Source organism: Jaculus jaculus, chromosome 18 (assembly GCF_020740685.1).
Source record: "Jaculus jaculus isolate mJacJac1 chromosome 18, mJacJac1.mat.Y.cur, whole genome shotgun sequence".
Classification (NCBI taxonomy): domain Eukaryota; kingdom Metazoa; phylum Chordata; class Mammalia; order Rodentia; family Dipodidae; genus Jaculus; species Jaculus jaculus.
This window is the reverse complement of record NC_059119.1, coordinates 20,398,423-20,420,223: the sequence shown is the minus strand read 5'-3', so window position 1 is coordinate 20,420,223 and position 21,801 is coordinate 20,398,423. Positions and strand designations below refer to the sequence as shown.

Sequence of the window (21,801 nt, the reverse complement as noted above, 5' to 3'; positions counted from 1 at the left end):
TGGCTTTAGACCTTAATAAGAACCTCCTGCCCCCAGTCCTGCCTCACTGGTTGGAAATTAAACCTAGAGCCTTAAACCTGACCTCAGCTTTAGTATCCGATACCTTTTACCCACCTACCCAGCCTGCTTTTTACCTGCCACCTTCATTAGTTCAAAGGGCCCCAAAGCATACCATTTTACCCACAGTTTCACATATATCATCAAAACGTGAGAAATCTTTTTCATTATCTTTCAAATAACACTGAAGCACCTTCATTTTAGTGAAGTAGTGGAAACCGACCTGAGGACTTTATCCATGTGAAACAAGCACTTCATTAAGCTACATCCTCAGCTGGAGAAATCTTTTACATACCCACAAATTCATTGTAAAATACTGAGGCCTCTATAGAAAGTCATACCCTCCCCATTTTTACTGTGCAGAAACTCACTGGTCACATGAGCTGTCCCTGTCCTACATGACAGTTTGAACCCCCCACAAACCCACCCAGCATCAGAAACTCAGCCAGTTCCACACAACAGAGATTACCCCATCAAACTCACCATTGGGAGCCATGAAGACCCTGCTGGGAATCCCTCCTTAGAAGGAAAGCTTGGAACTCTTCTCAGAGTGGGGAATTCTCTGAGCGAGAGGGTGAGGAACTCTGAGGCTCACCCATTATATAGAAAATTGGTAGTGCCCACCATCGACACGCCCTAAAGAGTCCCCAATCCAGGCGCCTCTGAGGTTCACAGCTCCACCCTAGCGCCCGCCCCACCCTGCTTGTATCTGCAGGCTAAAAGGAATTCAAACTTTTTTTTTTTTAATTTTTTTTTTGGTTTATTTTTATTTATTTGAGAGCAACAGACAGAGAACAAGGCAGAGAGAGAGAGAATGGGCGCGCCAGGGCTACCAGCCACTGCAAACGAACTCCAGACACGTGCGCCCCCTTGTGCATCTGGCTAACGTGGGACCTGGGGAACCGAGCCTCAAACCGGGGTCCTTAGGCTTCACAGGCAAGCGCTTAACCGCTAAGCCATCTCTCCAGCCCTTTTTTTTTTTTTTTTGAGGTAGGGTCTCACTCTAGCTCAGGATGACCTAGAATTCACTATGTAGTCTCAGGGTGATCCTCCTACCTTTGACTCCCGAGTGCTGGGATTAAAGGCATGTGCCACCAAGCCTGGCCTACTTTTTTTTTTTTTAATTTTTCTTTCTTTATTTGAGAGTGACAGAGAGAGAAAGAGGCAGAGAGAGAGAGAAAGAGAAAATGGGCACGCCAGGGCCTCCAGCCACTGCAAACGAACTCCAAATGTATGTGCCCCCTTGTGCATCTGACTTAACATGGGTCCTGGGGAATTGAGCCTCGAACCAGGGTCCTTAGGCTTCACAGGCAAGTGCTTAACTGCTAAACCATCTCTCCATCCCTATTTTTTTAAAATATACTTTATTGTTTATTTGAGAGAAAGAAAGAGACAGATACAGAGAAAATGAACTCCGGATGCATGTGCTCCCTTGGCTTATGTGGGTCCTGGGGAATCAAACCAACCGCGCTTCTTTGTCTTTGCAGGCAAGCGCCTTAACCACTAAGCGATCTCTCCAGCCCTATGGAATTTTTAAAAACTATTTTAATGAGATATTCCAAAAGCATAGCCTCTATGGCTTTTTTTTTTAATTTTTATTTATTTATTTGAGAGCGACAGACACAGACAGAAAGACAGATAGAGGGGGAGAGAGAGAGAGAATGGGCACGCCAGGGCTTCCAGCCTCTGCAAACGAACTCCAGACGCGTGCGTCCCCTTGTGCATCTGGCTAACGTGGGACCTGGGGAACCGAGCCTCGAACCGGGGTCCTTAGGCTTCACAGGCAAGCGCTTAACCGCTAAGCCATCTCTCCAGCCCTCTCTGGCTTTTGAATATCATGCTAAAAGGTTTCCTTCTCCTTCAAAGACTGTAAGAGTGCAGTGGTCTGTGTCTTCTGACTGCCCAGGCCGGACCTATCTGCAGTGGGGCTGGTGCCCCTGTCCAGCCGCCCTCCTGGACCATGTCTCAGGCAGGGCCCCAGGCTGGGCTGCAGGACAAGAAACTTCAGACATCCTGCGTTAGAGTTTGACTTTAGCGATGGGCACAGCAGCATTCCAGCTTCCAATCCTACTTATAAGGTGACATGGTGAAAACACTGTTGGGTGCCCCGTGTGAGTGGGCCAAGAGTTCTCACTGTGACAGCCAGCCTCACCCAGGGACACCACAAGACACTGACAGAACTTATTAAACAGGCAGGCACAACGATGGGGGGTGGAGGAACACTCTCCATCAAAGGAAGATTATAGTGAGAAAAGGAAAGAAGTTGAAATCATCTTGAAGAAAACATCAGACTGGGGCTGGAGAGATAGCTTAGTGATTAAGGCGCTTGCCTGCAAAGCCAAAGGACCTTGGTTGAATTCCCCTGGACCCACATAAAGCGATTGTACAAGGTGGCACATGCATCTGGAGTTCGTTTGCAGTGGCTAGAAGCCCTGGCACACCCATTCTCTCTCTCTCTCTCCCTCTTTCCCTCTCTCAAATAAATAAATAAGTAAATAAAATATTAAAGAAAATAAAAATTCAGGCTGGATATGGAATTGGTCAAGCTAGCCAGAAAAATAGCCCTCCCCTCAAAGAGTTCCTTTTTCTACACTATCTAGTCTCAGCATGAGAAACGGAAGTGTTGTGAATAAGGGGGACACTTCCTCAGCAGATTTTTTGAATGCTTGTCTGCCATCTCTGCTGCTCTCTTGTCTGCTGGTCACTGGACTGGGGATCCCTACCAGAAGGCATCTGACAGCTCCCACCAGCACCTGCAGAATGGGGTCCAGTGTGTTCGTGTACCTGTTGGGATTCCTTTCCGAGCTTGTGGGCAGCTACTGCAGAGCAATCACGATCCTGGAGCTGCACAACTTCTGTTTCTTTGTTCTGTAAATGTGACGTCCCTGATTTTGTAAGGCAGTAGACACTGAAATCATGACCTGTAATTATACCTATGGGCTCAATTAATAAGCATGTCTGACTTACCGTAAGCATTTGGTAGTGAATTGTCTTTGGGCATTAGATATAAATAGTCTGTTTTGATTTTTAAAAGCATTTTTATTTGCAAGAAGAGAGAAGGAGACAGAGAATGAATGCCAGGGCTTTTTGCCACTGCAAATGAACTCTAAGACACATGTGCCAATTTGAGTATCTGGTTTTACGTGGTTTGGGGAATCCAACCTCAGCTGTCAGGCTTTGCAAGCAAGTGCCTTTAGCTACTGAGCCATCCCTGCAGCCCAAGTATAAATCATCTTACACAGCAGTTTAACTCAGTTAAACACTTTATACTTCAAAAGAAGTAAGCTTTCTGGATTCAAACTATATATATATATATATTTTGAGATAGGGTTTTGCTGTAGCCCAGGCTGAACTGGAATTCACTAAGTAGTCTCAGGGTGGCCTTGAACTCATGGCTATCATCCTACATCTGCCTCCCAAGTGCTGGGCTTAAAGGTGTGCACCACCATGCCTGGCTTCAAATGATATTTTTTGAATGTAAAGGATTTGTAGTGTTATCTCATTGAGCAGTGGGTGAATTTAAATATTTAATTTATTTATTTGAGAGAGACACAACAGAGAGAGAAAGAGAGGCAGGTAGATGCCAGGGCCTCTAGCCCCTGCAAACAAACTCCAGATGCATATGCCACCTGGTGTGTCTAGCTTACGTGGGTAAGGGGGAATCAAACCTGGGTCCTTAGGCTTCCCAGGCAAGTGCCTTAGCCACTAAGGCATCTCTCTAGCCTAGCAGTGAGTGGCTTTAAATCTGATTTTCAGTGATTAAAAACAAGTGTGATTATTTGAATGCATGAGCAAAATGATGACCATTGTGATGGGCTAAAAATATTATGGACTATTTACCACATATTTCCATTTATAGTTTCTCCGAAGGAAAGGATTAGTCAAACTAACCTAAGCTATTAAGTATAGCATGACTGCAGAACTCATGTTGTCCAGCAACAAAGCATGGCATAGGTTCATATTTAGCCCATCTTTGAGTTTGATTTTACCATCTCAGCATTATAGACCATGTTGACGCTGGACAGTAAAGGCACTACATACACTGTTTTTGTAGAAGTTTGTCTTGTTGAACAACCTTTTAGCATGGAAACACTATTAGTCAGGAGAATTTTTGGACTCTTTCAGAGAGGGCAGCAATTGAAATCTTTTTTGTTTGTTTCTAGGTAGGATCTCAGTCTAGCCCAGGCTGACCTGGAACTCAGTAGTTTCAGGCTGCCCCTAAACTCACAATGATCCTCCTACCTGTGCCTCAGTGCTGGGATTAAAGGCATGTGTGTGTGCCACCATGTCTGGTGGTAAATAAAACCTTATATAAACATCAGAAAAGTCCTATTGTACAGCAGACTAGACAAGAAAAAAGTCAAAGGGGCTCAAGGTGAGGGAGTGAAATTAACATAAATAGGGGATTTTTTTGTTTGTTTGTTTGTTTGTGCTATAGTCTCATTCTAGCCCAAGCTGACCTGGAATTCACTATGTAGTATCAGACTGACCTAGAACTCACAGTGATCCTCCGACCTCTGCCTCCTGAGTGCTGGGATTAAAGGTGTGCACCACCATAGCCAGCTAACTAAGGAATCTTTGGTGAGGACTGACCCTGAGGGTAACAGTGGACTTCTTGTCTTTGACGTGTGTGGGGTACTTGGTAAAGATGCCCAGCAGGCAACTAAGGAGAAGCCAAGTCTAGAAAGACCATTGGCATCATCCACATGGAGGTGAAAACGGAATCTCACATCACTAGAGCACGAAAAAAGGAGAAAAGCTGGGTGTGGTAGCTGTGCCTATAATCCCGGGAGGTCAGAAAAGAGAAAGAGAAGAAACGTACATGTAGTCATGTTCCCATTGGGTTATACTCTCATGTTCCCTCTCCCCCCGCCCCATTCTGAGGGTCCTCCTCAGAGGGGATACTGTTAGGCACCGTGGGGTAATGAATGCACTAGTCAGTCTGAGTGCCGGAAACAATGCCTCAGAATACACCCTCCCCTCTGTGGCTCTTAGAACTTTCCACGCCCTCTTCCATAATGTTCCCTGAGCCATGGAGGCTGTATTGCAAGTCTTCTTTAGTGTTGAGCTGTGTTTTTGTTTTTTTTGTTTTGTTTTTGAGGTAGGGTCTCACTCTAGCCCAGGCTGACCTGGAATTCATTATGTAGTCTCAGGGTGGCCTTGAACTCACAGCGATCCTCCTACCTCTGCCTCCAGAGTGCTGGGATTAAAGCCTGCATTGCCACACCCAGCTCTTGTGTTGATAGCTGACTCTGGCTTTTTGCCTCTGTGAGTTTTGGGTCTCCACAGTTTCTACAGCCTTCTCTCTGGAGGTGGTTCCCAAGAAAGTTGTGAAAGCAGCAATCATATTTAACCTGCCTCTTCTGTAGTGTTTCCCAGGCCCTGGAAGTTGTTATAGAAATGTCTCGTCTAGGCAGTCAGCTTTCTTTTCTTGCCCTGCTGATGGATCTTGGGTCTCCTATTGGGGAGATTTTTGTTGCTTATATTTTCTTGCTTTATAAAATTACAATTTTGTTTTTGTTTTGTTTTATTTTTTTGAGGTAGGGTCTCACTCTAGACCAGGCTGACCTGGAATTCATTATGTAGTCTCAGGCTGGTCTTGAACCTCTCAGCAATCCTCCTACCTCTGCCTCCCGAGTGTTGGGATTAAAGGTGTGTGCCACTGCACCCGGTTTTAAAATTACAATCATTTTTGTGGGGGAGTTTTTCAAGGCAGGGTCTCAATCTAGCTCAGGCTGACTTCAAATTCACTATGTAGTCTCAGGGTGGCCTCGAACCTTTGCGATCCTTGTACCTTTGCCTCCTGAGTGCTGGGGTTAAAGGTATACACCACCGCACCTGGCTAAAGTTACTTTTTTTCCTTGAGACATAGTCTCAGGTAACTGGGGCTGGCCTCTAACTCCATAGACAGCTGAAGTGGGCCTTTGATGCCTTACCTCCCAGACTTTCCATCTTCCCTTTCGCCTTCCAAGTGCTAGGGTTACAAGCATGCACCATCAAGGATGGCTTGGATTTGGCTTTTTAAAAAACTTAATTACCTGGACTTTACTCCTTCCTGCCCTTTCATGGACAGGAGCACTTCATAATCTCTCCTTCTCCCTCTTTTTTTTTCTTTTTTCTTTTTTTTCCTTCTCCCTCTTAATCTGATACAATTTCTCTAAACACACAGACACACACACACACACACACAGCTCTATGTGGTTGTGTATGCCTTTAATCCCAGTACTTGGAGGCAGAGACAGGAGGATTGCTGTGAGTTCAAGGCCACCCGGAGATGACATAATGAATTCCTAGCCAGCCTGGTCTACAGCAAGACCTTACCTCAAAAAATCCACACACACACACACAAAAAAAAGAAAATAAACTTCCATTTGCAAGTGTGTGTGTGTGTGTGTGTGTGTGTGTGAGAGAGAGAGAGAGAGAGACAGAGAGAGAGTGTGTCTGCATGCACGCACATGCGCACACACCAGGGTCTCTTGCAACTGAGAACAGAACTCCAAATACTTGCACCACTTTTTGATTCTAGGTTTGTGTGCCTGGCATGAGTGGTGAGGAATTGAACTCCAGGCCAGCAGACTTTGCAAACAAATGCCTTTAATCACTAGGCCATTTCCCCAGTCCTGGGGTTTGCTTTTTTAAGACCTCATCTCATATAGTCCAGGGTGATCTTGAATTCCTGTCCTTTCACCTCTACCTCCCAAGTGCTGAGATGACAGGTCACGTGCTTGACGCTCTCACTGGAAATTATAACTTATTAGCACTGTGTTTATCTAGGAAATGGATTGTACCCATATTCTGAAATTCACCCTTCAACATATTGCCAGAGACTCAAGTAAAAATTTAGGAAACAGAATCTTGGCTGGTTTCCTAATGAAGTTCAGGGGACTTTGTGCCACATTTCACATAGCATGGTCATTAGAAATGCCCTCTCTGGTTGGGGCCACTGCCTCTCACCTGGCTTCTACTATCCCCTATCACTTCTACATCACAAGACTTTGACATCTGTAGCAGTCTGAGTGCATGTTCCCCAAAAGACTCAAGTGTTCTATTAAAAGCTTGTAACTTGGGCTGGAGAGATGGCTTAGCGGTTAAGCGCTTGCCTGTGAAGCCTAAGGACCCCAGTTCGAGGCTCGGTTCCCCAGGTCCCACGTTAGCCAGATGCATAAGGGGGCGCACGCGTCTGGAGTTCGTTTGCAGTGGCTGGAAGCCCTGGCGCGCCCATTCTCTCTCTCTTCCTCTATCTGTCTTTCTCTCTGTGTCTGTCGCTCTCAAATAAATAAATAAAAAATTTTAAAAAAAAAAAAGCTTGTAACTTGGACTTCCAGGCAACTGTTTGGAAGAGGTGTCACTGTGGGCGGATCATAGGGTTCAGCCCTAAGGTGTGTTTGGGGGTGGATCTGAATTTCCAGGCCAAAGGTAAGCAGAGAGGTTTTGCATTCTGGTGTGCTTGGTTGTGGCACCCTTTGGTAGTGGTTTCTCTCTGCTTGGATCTTTTGTGTGTGTGTTTGAATTCTTTTTTTCTTTTCACAATTTTTATTAACATTTTCCATGATTATAAAAAATATCCCATGGTAATACCCTCCCCTCCCCCCCCCCACTTTCCCCTTTGAAATTCCATTCTCCATCATATTACCTCCCCATCTCAATCATTGTACATACATATATACAATACCAACCTATTAAGTACCTTCCTCCCTTCCTTTCTCTTCCCTTTGTATCTCCTTTTTAACTTACTGGCCTCTGCTCCTAAGTATTTTCCTTCTCACGCAGAAGCCCAATCATCTGTAGCTAGGATCAACATATGAGGGAGAACATGTGGCGCTTGGCTTTCTGGATCTGCTTGGATCTTTGAAAGGGGGCCAGCTTGCTCTGCCGTTATAAAACTTCACCTGGATCTGTAGGCCTGAAAGAAATCCCACTCCTCCCATAAACTGTGCGTGTTTAGAAATTCATTTCAGCAACAGCATCTACAACATCATCTTTCCAACAAGCAAAACAACTGGCCAGGTGAGGCTGACCACTGGGGAGGCAGAGGTAGGAAGATCCGCTGTGAGGGCAAGGCCATCCTGGGGCTACAGCGTGAGTTCCAGTTCAGCCTGGGCTAGAATGAGACCCTACCTTGAAAAACCGAACAAAGCATACTCAAATCAAGACAACTGTGTATTGTGGAGGCTTGTGGTGAGGATGAATGGAGCCAACCCTTGTACAGTACTTATCTTTGGAAGTTCAATCAAAACACTTGGACTCCCTATGCCCGCCCCCTTTAATGATAAAAAAAAGACGTGGTGGCGGCTGGGTGTGGCAGGGCACGCCTTTAATCCCAGCAGTAGTGAGGCCGAGATTGGAGGATCATCGCTATGAGTTCGAGGCCACCCTGAGACTACACAGTGAATTCCAGGTCAGCCTGGGCTAGACCGAGAGTCTACCTCAAAAAAACAAAAACAAAAGAGAGAGAGAAAGAAAACAGAAAACATGGTGGGGCCTGGTGCAACCACTAAAGGCTCAGGTTCTTTTGTTTTTCTGGGAGGGGATCCTTGGTAATATTAGTTGTCAATATATTTTAGAAAACACTACTAGCCAGTGACGGTACTCTCTTTGCAGATAAACCCATTTAACCCTCCCTCCCCCCCCACCACCCCTCCCAAAAAAAAAAAAAAACAACAACCTGGGAATGACATATTCCCTGCTTTTTTCTTTCTTTTTAACAGAAAGAGAAATTTAAACACGTATGGCCTTAGTAACTACCCTAAGCCTACAGAAATAGCCAGGACATCTGTTTTACAGACCCTAATGCAGGCCATAAAGGAGGGAGGGCAGCTCATTTCTTTCTTCTCCCAGCGCACGCCAATGCAATGGCTGTGCATTTACAGGGTGGTCAAACCCCACCTTCCTTAGCATCTTTAAATGCAGAGATTTAAAATGCAAGATTTCTGGCCCACCAGCGCACGCACGCACGCACGCACACACACACAGAGCCCAGCTAGCAGGCAGTCAGGCTCCCGGGGCGTGGGGGCGGGGCTGCGCGGTGGGGAGCCTGGCTCCCAGAACCTTCCAGGCCCCGGCCCTGCAGGGATGCGCGGGAGGCCCCTCGCCCGCCCCGCCCCGCCCCGCCCCCGCGCGCGCGCCCGCGCCGAGACTGCGCATGCCCGCTGAGGTGCTGCAGCAGCCGCCATGGCGACCGCGACGGGCGACGCAGCCTTCTTCCAGCGGGGCAGTCTGCTGTGGTTCCCGGTCATCATCCTCTCCTTTGGCTACTACACGGTAACGCAGCGGCGGCCTCAGAGGACCAGGCCGGGGACGAGCTGCCTGGCCAGCGACCTGGCTCAGCGGGGGCGATGCACCGCCGGGGCTCCGAGCCCCGGAGGAACCGGCTCGCCGGGCTTTCCAGGGCGGAGGTCGGGGTGGAGGCGGGGGCGGGGACGGGGACGGGTGCAGCTCGCGGCCCTCGGGCTCAGGTATCCACCGAGACGCAGAAAGGATGGTGGTGACGGAGGCGGCGGCCAGCAGGGATGCCACTGCCTACTTCCGTAAAGCCAGACCCTGGCCCACGCTCGTCACGGTCCTGGGGCTGGGGTACTTGGCGGTGAGGCTGGAGGGCGGGTGTGCAAAGCTGGGGTCGGGAGGGGGCTCGCATCGGTTTGGGCCGCTCAGGCCCCCGTAGGGTGAGGGGCGCTGGGGAAAGGATGCTGGTGCGCGGGCGCGCGCCCGGCGGTTGCCTAGGTTACGGGTGACGGGGAGGCTCCGTGGGCTCGGCTCTGCGGTGTTTCTTCTGCCCTTGAGTCGTCCTCACGCCAGAGCTATGGACGTTTAACTCTTTTTTAAAAAATATTTTTAAAATACTTATTTTTTATTTATTTGCGTATTTGAGAGAGAGAGAATGAATGGGCGCGCTAGGGCCTCCAGCTGCTGCAAACGAACTCCAGATGCACGCACCACCTTATGCGTCTGGGTTATGTGGATCCTGGGAATCGAATCTGTGCCCTTTGGTTTTGTAGGCAAGCGCCTTAACCGCTAAGCCATCTCCCCAGCCCTTAACTGAGGCTTAACCTTTCACAGAGAGGGGTGGGAGAGGTTGATGCAGTGACGCAGGCGTGTCAGGTCAGGGTTAGGTATTCAAAACAGAATGTTTATAGTTGGGATTGCTTGGAAAATGGGGGTTAAACTTGCAGGACGAGGGAGGATTTACTTGGCAGGAAGGGTTAGAGAGACACTTAGTGTCTGGGCGTAGGTGTGGAAGTAGGAAGACAGCTGGGCAGAGGAAGAGCTGCTAGAGATGGCGTGTTTAAAGCACAGTGGGGAGGGGCTTGTTTTGTTTTTCGAGGTGGGGTCTCACTATAGCTCAGGCTGACCTGGAATTCACTATGCAGTCTCAGGGTGGCCTCAAACCCGTGGCGATCCTCCTACCTCCGCCTCCCTACTGTTGGGATTAAAGGCGTGCGCCACCACGCCTGGCTATTTCTGCTGTTGTTTTTGAGATGGATTCTCACTCTAGCCCAGGCTGACCCAGAAATAAATCTGTAGTCCCAGACTGGGTTCAAACTCACAGCAGTTCTCCTACCTTTGCCTCCCAAGTGCTGAGAATAAAGGTGTGCATCACCATGCTCGGCTTGGAGATTTTATATATGTATATGAGAGAGAGTGAGTGAGTATGGGTGCACCAGGGTCTCCTCTCTTTGCAAACAAACTCCAGATGCATGTGCCACTTTGGGCGTCTCACTTTCACTTGGGTATTGGGGAATTGAACCCCAGGTGGACAGGCTTTGCAAACTAACTTCTTTAAGTATTCTCTGTTTCTGGTTCTCTTCCAGTGGGTTGTCTTCTGGCCTGATAATATCCCTTATCAGAGTCTTGGACCACTGGGGCCCTTCACCCAGTACTTGGTGGACCACCACTACAAACTCCTGCTCTATGGGTAAGGGCAGCTGCAGAAATGGTCGTGGGCACTCAGCTCCAATCTCTCTGGAGCCCTGGAAGGCCTGCAGTGACCTGTCCATGCCTCCTGGTGATGCTAGCTCACATTGAAACATTTTCCTTCTTACAGTTTCTACCTTAGATTTCACTAGTGGATTCATCACCTTGAACTAGAAATTCCTTTCTTTCCTTTCAGGTATTGGCTTGCATGGATGATTCATGTGGGAGAGTCCTTCTATGCCATGGTATTGTGCAAGTAAGTAGTTTGGTAATAATAGGTCCTTGTCACCTTTCTCTTGGTGTCTCATAAATTGCAAGTAGCCATGTTTAAATACTTCATACGCTTTCAAGTGGAAAGCACCCTGAGGTAGAGCCTGAATTCCCTCCCTATACCTGATACTGAGCCTGGCACAGAGGGGCGTACTCAGTAAATGATGAACGAATGTACTTGGTTAATGTTGGCTAATCCATTATTTAGCTACTCAGTTGAGATACTTGGTTTTCTTTCCGAAGCTCTGCTGAGCCCTCTCTGGGACAAAGGATGAGGAGTCTGTGTTCTGTTTTGCAAAAGAGCTGAATAATTACTATTTTAGCTTGATAGTTCTGGGTCCTGCTTTCCAAGCTCAGTCACTGGAAGAGGGTTTTTTCTTTTTTTTCGGTTTTTTGAGGTAGGGTCTCACTCTAGCTCACTAGCTTAGACTGACCTGGAACTCACTATGTAGTCTCAGGGTGGCCTCAAACTCATGGGGATCCTCCTACCTCTGCCTCCCGAGTGCTGGGATTAAAGGGGTGCACCACCATGCCCGGCTGGAAGAGCTTTTTCAAGCTGTACCTGACTTGTTCCCAGACAGAGGCCTGGCGCGTGCTGAGCTGTCTCCCCAGCCTTTTCATGACTTGTTTCTCATTTTCAGACAGGGTCTCTCTAAATTGTTGATGCCGGCCTTGAATTCATTCTGTAGCCCAGGCAGGCCTTGAACTTGCAAGCTTCCAGACTCAGCCTCTAGAATATCTGGGACTACAGGCCTGAACTACCAGACCTCACTTTTACATTTGAACCTTATGTAAAATATACAGAAAGTACAGTGCGATGAAAAAGATGGCTATAGGAATGCACTATTGCTTTGCAATTTTAATGTTTTTATTTGGTCAAGATTAATTGTGACCTCTAGGTTTTTTTTTGTTATGTTTTGTTTTGTTTTTTTTGTTTTTTTTTTTTTTTTTGAGCTAGGGTCTCACTCTAGCCCAGGCTGACCTGGAATTCACTATGTATTCTCAGGGTGGCCTCGAACTCATGGCGATCCACCTACCTCTGCCTCCTGAGTGCTGGGATTAAAGGCGTGCGCCACCACGCCCAGCTCTTTTTTTTTTTTTTTTTTTTTGTTGTTGTTGTAAGATAAGGTCTTGCTGTAGCCTAGGCTGACCTGTAACTCACGCTGTAGTCTCAGGATGGCCTTGAAACTCACAGCGATCCTCCCACCTCTGCCTTCCGAGTGCTGGGATTAAAGGTGTGCGCCACCGTGCCCGGCTGGCACTGGAGTTCTGTGTGTGTGCTGGGGATCGGGCTTGGATTCTCAGGTTTGTGCAGCAAGTGTTCCTCATCATAGCATCATCTCCCCAGCCCCCATTTCCATACTTACTGCTGTGGCTACTGTTTCTAGTACAGTGTAGAGTAGACATCAAGACTGTTTGTTATTTTTGCTGTTGTTTTTGTTTTTCTTCTTTTTTTGTTTTTGTTTTTCTTTTTCGAGGTAGGGTCTCACTGTAGCTCAGGCTGACCTGGAATTTACTGTGTAGTCTCAGGGTGGCCTCAAACCCATGGCGATTCTCCTACCTCTGCCTCCCTAGTGCTGGGATTAAAGGTGTGCGCCACCACACCTCGCTATTTCTGCTCTTGTTTTTGAGGTGGGTCCTCACTCTAGCCCAGGCTGACCCAAAAATAAATCTGTAGTCCCAGGCTGGGTTCAAACTCACAGCAGTTCTCCTACCTTTGCCTCCCAAGTGTTGAGAATAAAAGGTGTGCACTACCATGCTTGGTTTGGAGATTTTATATATGTATATGAGAAAGGGAGGGAGGGCGGGCGGGCACACCAGGGTCTCCTCTCTTTGCAAACAAACTCCAGGTGCATGTGCCACTTTGTGTGTCTCACTTTCACTTGGGTATTGGGGAATTGAACCCCAGGCAGGCAGGCTTTGCAAACTAACTTCTTTAAGTACTGAGCTATCTCTTGTGCCCCCATTCCTGATTTTTTTTTTAATTTTTTTGTTCATTTTTATTTATTTGAGAGCGATAGACAGAAAGAGGCAGAGAAAGAGAGAGAGAGAATGGGCGTGCCAGGGCCTCCAGCCACTGCAAACGAACTCCAGACGCGTGCGCCCCCTTGTGCATCTGGCTAACGTGGGTCCTGGGGAATCGAGCCTCAAACCAGGGTCCTTAGGCTTCACAGGCAAGTGCTTAACCGCTAAGCCATCTCTCCAGCCCCTGATTATTTTTTTTATATATATATATATTTTTTTTTTTATTTGAAAGAGAGAAAGAAGTGTGCGGGGGGAGGAGGAGGTTAGGCAGATAGGGAATGGACAGGGCCTCCAGCTACTGCAAATTCAGATGCATGTGCCACCTTGCACATCTGGCTTACGTGGGTCCTGGGTAGTCAGGCCTGGACCCTTTGGCTCTGCAGGCAAGTGCTTAACTGCTGAGCCATCTCTTGCTCCATGCCTGATTCTTAATCTCAAAGGGAAATTTGCAACATGTATGTTGTAATATGTGTCATGTTTACCCTTGACTTCTAGATCACCTTGTTCAAAATTAGGAAGCTGCATTGTGTGTCTACATTTGTTGAGACATTTGTATGAGAATGGATGCTGCGGGCTAGAGAGATGGCTTAGCGGTTAAGGCACTTGTCTGCAAAGCTTAAGTACCCAAGTTTGATTCTCCAGGACCCACATAAGCCGGATACACAAGGTGGCTCATGCATCTGGAGTTTCTTTGCAGTGGCTAAAGGCTGTTGTGTGCCTATTCTCTCTCCATCTCTCTCTCAAATAAATAAATAAAATGTTTTTTAAAAAAGAATGGATGTTGGAAGCTGGGGAGATGGCTTAGTCAATCAAGTGCTTGCCATACAGGCATGAGGACCTGAGTTGAGATCCTCAGCACCCAAGCAGAATCCAGGTAGAGTGACATGTGCCTATTATCCCAGCAATGGAGAGCTGGAAGCACGAGCCTGTCTAGCTAGTCTTAACTGAACCAGTGAGCTCCAGGGTCACTGAAAGACCCTGTCTCAAAAGTAAGGTAAGCCGGTCGTGGTGGCGCACACCTTTAACCCCAGCACTCGGGAGGCTGAAGTAGGAGGATCACCATGAGTTGTAGGCCAGCCTGAGACTACATAGTGAATTCCAGGTTACAGCTAGACCTTACCTTGATACACCAAAAAAAAAAAAAAAAAAAAAAAAGTAAGGTAGAAGGGGACGGAGAGATGGCTTAGTAGTTAAGGCACTTGCCTGCAAAGTCAAAGGACCCAAGTTCAATTCTGTAAAGCCAGATGCACAAGGTTGTGCATTTGTCTGGAGTTCATTAGCAGTGGCTAAAGGCCCTCGGGTGCCCGTTTTCTCTCTTTCTTTTTCTTGGGCTGGAGAGATGGCTTAGCCGTTAAGTGCTTGCCTGTGAAGTCTAAGGACCCCGGTTTGAGACTCGACTCCCCAGGACCCATGTAAGCCAGATGCACAAGGGGGCACATGCATCTGGAGTTTGTTTTCATTGGCTGGAGGCCCTGGTGTGCCCATTCTCTCTCTCTCTGCTCTTTGTCTGCTTGTTGCTCTCAAATAACTAAATAAAATAAAAAAGAGCCCTGTGCAGGCGTAGGGATTTGTTTTATGCCTGCGCCAGGCTCTTTTCTAGGCATTGTTTGTCTGTTACCTCGTTTCACCTCAAAACACAGCTAGATACACTGTTCACTAGCTAGATACGCTGTTCCTGTTTTTCCAGTGATTGGCTGGTTCACCACTGTGGAGTGTCCAGCTAGGCTTGTCATCTGGTCTGCCTGCAGACACTTGCTGTGAAGCCCTATGAGGTTGGTTTGGATGAAATGTCCCCCATGGGCTCATGTGTGTTAAGTCCTGGGTCCGAGCTTTTGGGAGGGGAAGCTGTGCCGGGTGAGGTGTGTCATTGTGGGCAGACCTTGAATTTATTAGTCCAGCCCACTGGGTGCTCAGGCTCGCCCACTCCCACACTTCCTTCCCACCAATGTGGAGATGTGACCCAGCTTCTTGGTCAGGCATGAAGTTTCTGGAAATCACATCTTAGCAGTGCTTTCAAAGCCTGTCTGGGCTAAATTCCCCCATCACCCACCCAAAGCCAGACAGGCAGTCATTAGCAGTGACAAGTGGACTGGGCATTTACACGCACACGTGTGCATGTGCACACACACACATAAATACAAACATGACATACAGCAGAACGGCCAGACATGGTGCCACACACCTCTAATCCCAGCACTTGGGAGGCAGAGGTAGGAGGCTCGCCATGGGTACCAGACCACCCTGAGACTACGTAGTGAATTCCAGGTCAGCCTGGGCTAGAGTGAAGCCCTACCTCAAAAATGTATGTATCAAAACAGACCCAGTGAATGTAGTTGGGAGTTATAAATGAAAAAAAAAGCGAGAAGAACTGGAAGCCTCACTGATGCCCAGAGTAAGTGTGACCCTTGCTCTTTTTCAGACGTAAGGGCATCACGGACAGCCAGGCTCAGCTGCTCTGGTTCCTGCAGACCTTCCTCTTCGGCATAGCGTCTCTCTCCATCCTCATTACTTACCGGCCAAAGCACCTGAAGCGCACTTAGATGGCGCAGCGCTTCTTCTCCGCCTTTACTTTCAAACTCTGGTGCTGAGTTTACAAAGGCTTTCTACTTCCCGGACGCCGTCTGTCAAGCAAAGCTAAGACCCTCTAGTTACTCGTTTCCTCTTAGATGCTCTGATTGACCTGGAAGAGACAAGTTATTGCCTGGGACAGAAATAGGAAAGATTCTGGCCTTCCGGTTCTCACCTACATGGCAGGAAGCTTTGGGCCTCCTCCTGTGGTCCTTGGCTGTGCCAGGGCTCCCCTGCCATGTGGCTGAGGCACCAACTAGCTTTGCTTGTTGGTTCCCTTTTGCCCCACTTTCTGACAGACACATCCTCATTCTCCCACCGACATCTTAGCTTCAGTTTCCAGTTTTGTTTTGTTTTTTTTCATCTTTTACGACCAAGATAAAGTGACACTTTGTATCATTTCCATCCACATCAGGCACCTGGGCGGCATGCGCTTCATCCCCTACTTCCGTGTCTTCAACAACAGAGAAAGATCAGGGACACAAGCACGAGCCTGGTGCAGCTGAGCTGTCACACAGGCTCGAGGGACCTGCTGAGACCTGACAGCCGAGGGTTGAGCCCCCCATGATGTTGCCAGCTAGGGGTGCTCCTGCCCTACTTGTGGCTCCGGGAATCCATGCTTGTAGTGTGCAGGGAGCTGATGGTCACTGCTATCTTGCTTGTCCAACTCAGGCCACCTCTTAGCTTCCCTTGCCCCTAGGTGCCTGTATTCCAGCTGGCTGTGCCCCATCCATGGTGCCACAAAGTCAGGACCCCGATCTCACTTTCCCCTGCTCCATATGAAACTGCTGAGTCCAATCAGTGCCCCATTATCGCAACAGAAAAGCTCAAGGCTGCCTCTTGCTGGCAGTGCCACCTCTCCGTGGGTCTTTGCCCTGATGCCCTGCTCAGCTCTGGTGTACACTCACACCAGTGTTCCTGGTCTGTTGACTCTAGCCCACGGGTTATCAAGCTCACTAGTACCTCCCTGTTCACCTGGATGTACCTGATGACTGACAGGCTGAGGAGGAGCGGTCACTGCCTCTGTCCACTAACCCTGGGCCAGGAGGGTGCCTTCCCTGGAGAACCACCTGTTCCTCAGTCTCCATGTGTGATACAGCAGGGCCAGTTGTTTGTATTAAAAACACTTATGAGAAATGACTCACCCCCGGCTGGGGAAATGGCTGGGCAGTCAAAGGTATTTGCCCATAAAGCCTGATGGCCTGGGTTCAATTCCCCAACACCCAGGTAAAGCCAGCTGCGGAAATCGGCACATGCGTCTGGGGTTTGCAGTGGCAGGAGGCCCTGGTGCACTCATCCCCTCTCTTCATGTCCCTCTCTGCTGCAAATAAATACTTAAAAAAGAAAACCACCCAAAAGATTCCCCAAGTGAAGGTGTCCCCTAAAAGATAATGGGCTGTGAATTGTTTTCGTGGAGATGGATCTTTGCAGCATTGGGTCTCTCCTCTGTTTTGTGATTAAGGGGTTTTACTTGGTTAACAAAGATTTTCTTTTTTTTTTTTTTTCTTTTAATCACAAACATCATGGAAATCTACTCTAGATTTGTTTTGTTTTGTTTTAGAGAGTGGTCCTCCCGGAGTATTGAATGGAAAGGATCGACTGGAGTCAAATACTGTGAATTGTCTCTCTGACCAAATGCATCTGTGTTTGTCAGTCTTGATGTCTTGGCCACATTGGACGCTTTTTCTCAGATAGGCTCCTCCGTGAAACTGTCCCCTTCAAGTACCGTCTGTTTCTGATACGGAGCTGCAGAACGCTCTGCTTGTGGCTGCGTCCTTCCCTGTGTTTGTCCGGCTGCCTGTGGCCCACGTAGCGCCTGCATGCTCGGTCACTGTGGTGACGCTAGTGTCTCCTTTCCATTGTGGATTGTTCTTGTTTGCATTTCCAGTTAATAAAATGTGTGCAACAAGTCAAGAGTGTTCTGGTATATTTTAAAATGCCAAAAGTAGGAAATCTTAGCACCTTAACGTATGTATTACGGTTCAGGACCAAGTGGGGGCTGGAGATGAAACTTGGTGGTCGAGCACTTGCATGGCGCACATGGGTTCTGTCAGCACTGCCCTTGCTGTGATTTATCTGTTTATTTCCATGGCAGTGCTGGCATGCCAGGGCCTCTTGCTGCTGCAAATGAACTCATCTGGCTTTACATGGGTACTGGGGAATTGAACCCAGGCTGTTAGGTTTTGTAAGCAAGCACCTATAACTGCTGAGCCATCTCCCCAATGCTGCAGGGCCCTTTGCTTCATCATCCCATGAATACATCCTGGTGAGGATGAGGTGACTTACCCAATCCCTTGCCACAGAGAGGCAGGACCCGGGCCTCGTGCTTCCCTCTCCGTATAGCCCAGGCTGCAGAAGCAAATCTGTGAAGCAAAAAGTCAACACACATGGATCGTGATGGCTCTGTGTTGTGCTGACAGAAAAGAAAGAACTGGGGTAACAAGACCAGAGGCATCTTGGGGCCAAGATATAAGACAAGCAGACTAAATTGCTTATTGACCCCAAAGATTCCCAGAGCCCAGGCTGATTCGGCACTCACTTCGTAGTTCCAGGCTAACCTTGAGCTCAACAATCCTCCTACCTCCTAGTACTGCTGAGTTCAAGGCTAGCCTGGAACTGCATCAGCCTGGGCTCGAGTGAGACCCTACCTTGAAAAAAAAAATGAGTCTTCATCAGAATCCTTTTTAACAATACTTATTTGCAAATAGAGAAAGATAGAAGAGAGACATACAGAGAGAACGGGCACACCAGGACCTCTAACCAGTGCAAATGAATTCCAGATGCATATGCCACTTTGTCATCTGGCTTTATGTGGGCACTGGGGAATTGAAACTGGCTCATTAGGCAATGCAGGCAAGTGCCTTAACCGCTGAGCCATCACTCCAGCCCTCATCAAAATCTTTAAAAACTACAGTAAGTTATATGACTTAAAATCAGTAGTGGTGGGCTAGAGTACATGTTACCATAAGCATGGTCTTTGTTCGTTCCCTAGCGTGTGCGTGCACACACACACACACCACACAAAAGTCATTTCTGGGGCTGGAAAGATGACACCATAGTTTACGCATTTGCTTGCAAACCCTGCTGGCCTGGATTCAGTTCCCAAGCTGCTCACAGAAGGCTGACGCAGACAGTGGCACACATGTCTGGCTTTCATATGCAGTGGCAAGAGGCTTACTCCACCTCCACGCACACAGGCAAATAAATTTTTTTAAGTTTATAGTAACAATAAATAATCTAAAAAATATCTCAAGAAAATCCCGTTGATAAGAGCTGCCAAAATGGGAAAATTATATACATATCTATGTTTTTCGAGGTAGGGTCTCACTCTAGTCCCAGACTGACCTGGAATTCATTATGTAGGGTGGCCTCAAACTCACGGCGATCCTCCTACCTCTGCCTTAGTGCTGGGATTAAAGGCATGCACCACCACGCTGATCTGGGAATAGTTTTTAACTTAAAAAAATGATAATTTATTTGAGAGAGTGACAGAGAAAGTGAGAATGGGCATGCCAGGGCCTCCTGACACTGCAAATGAACTCCAGATGCATGCACCACTTTGTGCATCTGTCTTTACATGGATACTGGGAATCAAACCCAGACCATCAGGTTTTGCAAGCAAGCCCTTTTAACTGCTGAGCCATCTCTCCAGCCTCATGTTTTAACTTTTTATTGACAATATACCATGATCATAATCCTCTCCCACTTCCCTTTTCACCGCCTGAAGCCACCCTCCATTCAATCTCATCTTTCCAGTTAGCCTTTCCTCTATTTTGATGCCATCTTTTTTTCCTCCGATGATGCAGGTCTTGTGTAGGTAGCATCAGCCTCTGTGAGGTCATGAATACCACAGCCACTTTGTGTCTGGAAGACGGTATTGCAAAGCCCTCCTCCCCTTCCTTTGGCTCTTACACTCTTTCCACCACCTCTTCTGCAATAGTCCATGCGTGAGCCACGGAGGGTGTAATAGAGATGTCTCAGTGCTGAACACTCCACTGTCACTTCTCAGCATTTTGATGAGTTTTAAATGTCCCCAGTGGTCACCACCCCCTGATAAGAAAACCTCTAAATGAAAGAGTGGCATTGGGCTGGAGAGATGGCTTAGAGGTTAAGGCGCTTGCCTGTGAAGCCCAAGGACCATGTTCAACTTTCCAGGCCCCATGTAAGCCAGACGCACAAGGTGATGCAAGCACACAAGGTCACACATGAGCACCTGCTGCTGATGAACTCTGCATGTCAGTTGCTGGTTAATGCTGACATCTTGGGAAGGGTTCTGAGACTATGGGTTTGCAAACTGACTCATCTGGTAGTCACTTAATTCTTGACAATTTTCCAAGAAGAGCTGAGTTGCCTGACTGCCCTGCTCTCCCTTAGAGGGGAGAATATCTGTCTCCCACACAGCACGAGAGCCAATGGATGCCCACATCATTATGAACGTGGCAACTACAAAAAGAAAAGAAAGCCCAGCCTGGGCCTGGAGGGATGGCCTAGCAGTTAAGGCACTTGCCTGCAAAGCCTAAGGACCCAGGTTCAGTTCCCCAGGACCCACATAACCCAGATGCACAAGGTAGCACATACATCTGGAATTTGTTTGCAGCAGCTAGAGGTCCTGGCATACCCATTCTTTCTCTTTCTTTCTCTACTTCAAAAAAATAACTAAAAATAGAAGAGGACTGTAGAAATGGCTTAGCAGTTAAGGCACTGGCCTGTGAAGTCTAAGGACCCAGGTTTGATTCTCCAGGTCCCACATAAGCCAAATGGTGGTGCATGTGTCTGGAATTCATTTGCAGTGGCTAGAGGCCCTGGCACACCCACTCTCTGTCTCTAATTAATAAATTAATCAGAAAAATAAATAAATAAATAAATAAAAGCCCAGCCTAGCCACTAATACAATTCTTGCATGTCTCCAAAATCCATCTTTATCTTGCTCAACTTGCCTGAATGGTATTTAAACACACAGGATATGAGATGAAGTCATGCTTATGATGTGCTTAGAATCAGTATGCTGGCCAGGTGTGGTGGCACACACCTTTATTCCCAGCACTCCAGAGGCAGAGGTAGGAGGATCGCCGTGAGTTCAAGGCCACCCTGAGACTCCATAGTGAATTCTAGGTCAGCCTGAGCTAGAGTGAGACCCTACCTCAAAAAACCAACCAACTGAAAAACAACAACAAAACCAGAATGCTGGAGGGGCAAAATCCTCCTGCCTTACTTTATATTGTGAGAAACAACAGAATATCCCACATCCAATCGGCTGGCCAATGCAGGTCCCTAACATCTCGACATTTCACCCAGCTGCCTGTCAGGAATGCCGAGTGAACCAACCAAAATCATGCTCTCCCCAGTATGTCTCACTCCCCAAGTATTTTTGCAAAGTTATCCAAGAATGATGCATCCAGAGAGAAGTGCCGCTGTCATGAGCTGCCTTTAGCCCTACATCCTGTTCATGTTCCTGGCGCCTGCCTTCGACACCGTCTCCATAGCAATGCACAAATATCATAAACCTTCTGCAGACCCAGGGGGTTTCTTGACATTAGCTAGCAGGGCAGTGGTAATATACTACACATGTGCGCAGGGCAGGGTGTCCCCAGCATTTAGGAACCTTTACCACAGGCACAGTCAGCTTAGAGACTTATGTTCTGGGTATTGGAGCATTTCCTAGGAGACTAGAAATAAACACATTATGAAACTCCAATGTTCTCTGCTTTGTCTGGGCATCCTGTCATGTCTGTTGCAAAACACAGTTTGCCCAGAAAATGTTTGTTTCCTTATGCAATTCCATCCTGCCCTTTGATTTGGTAGGAATCCCAAAGAATAACTTTTACCTTAGTAAGAGCAAACATCAACTGGACACTTCCTGTGTGCCTGGCACCATGCAAGAGCCTTGCATCATCTCTTCATCTAATCTTACATCAACCTCCAGGCAGATCTGGTTCCTGATGGCTCCATATGTCACCAAGTTGCCTGTGT

The 21,801-nt window shown here is 47.6% G+C and overlaps 1 protein-coding gene across 2 annotated transcripts; it reads left to right on the top strand.

Annotated features, from left to right (window-relative positions):
* Positions 1 to 9,182: 9,182 nt before the first annotated feature.
* Positions 9,183 to 17,740, top strand: Tmem254 (transmembrane protein 254). 2 transcript variants are annotated; one of them, XM_045137701.1, is made up of 4 exons: positions 9,183 to 9,318; positions 10,866 to 10,969; positions 11,165 to 11,224; positions 15,683 to 17,740. In XM_045137701.1, the coding sequence occupies exons 1-4, from the start codon at positions 9,229 to 9,231 to the stop codon at positions 15,801 to 15,803; spliced, it is 375 nt and encodes a 124-aa protein (XP_044993636.1). In that variant the 5' UTR covers positions 9,183 to 9,228; the 3' UTR covers positions 15,804 to 17,740. The 2 variants fall into 2 exon arrangements, with proteins under 2 accessions (XP_044993636.1, XP_004658054.1); XM_004657997.2 differs by lacking the exon at positions 9,183 to 9,318 and adding an exon at positions 9,536 to 9,640.
* Positions 17,741 to 21,801: the final 4,061 nt, after the last annotated feature.

Excerpts from the sequence above, each read along its gene's own strand:
- Tmem254 (XM_004657997.2), top strand. The coding sequence starts at position 9,536 with ATGGTGGTGACGGAGGCGGCGGCCAGCAGGGATGCCACTGCCTACTTC. Across the intron at positions 10,970-11,164 it reads TACAAACTCCTGCTCTATGG|GTATTGGCTTGCATGGATGA; the intron begins GTAAGGGCAGCT and ends CTTTCCTTTCAG. Across the intron at positions 11,225-15,682 it reads TATGCCATGGTATTGTGCAA|ACGTAAGGGCATCACGGACA; the intron begins GTAAGTAGTTTG and ends GCTCTTTTTCAG.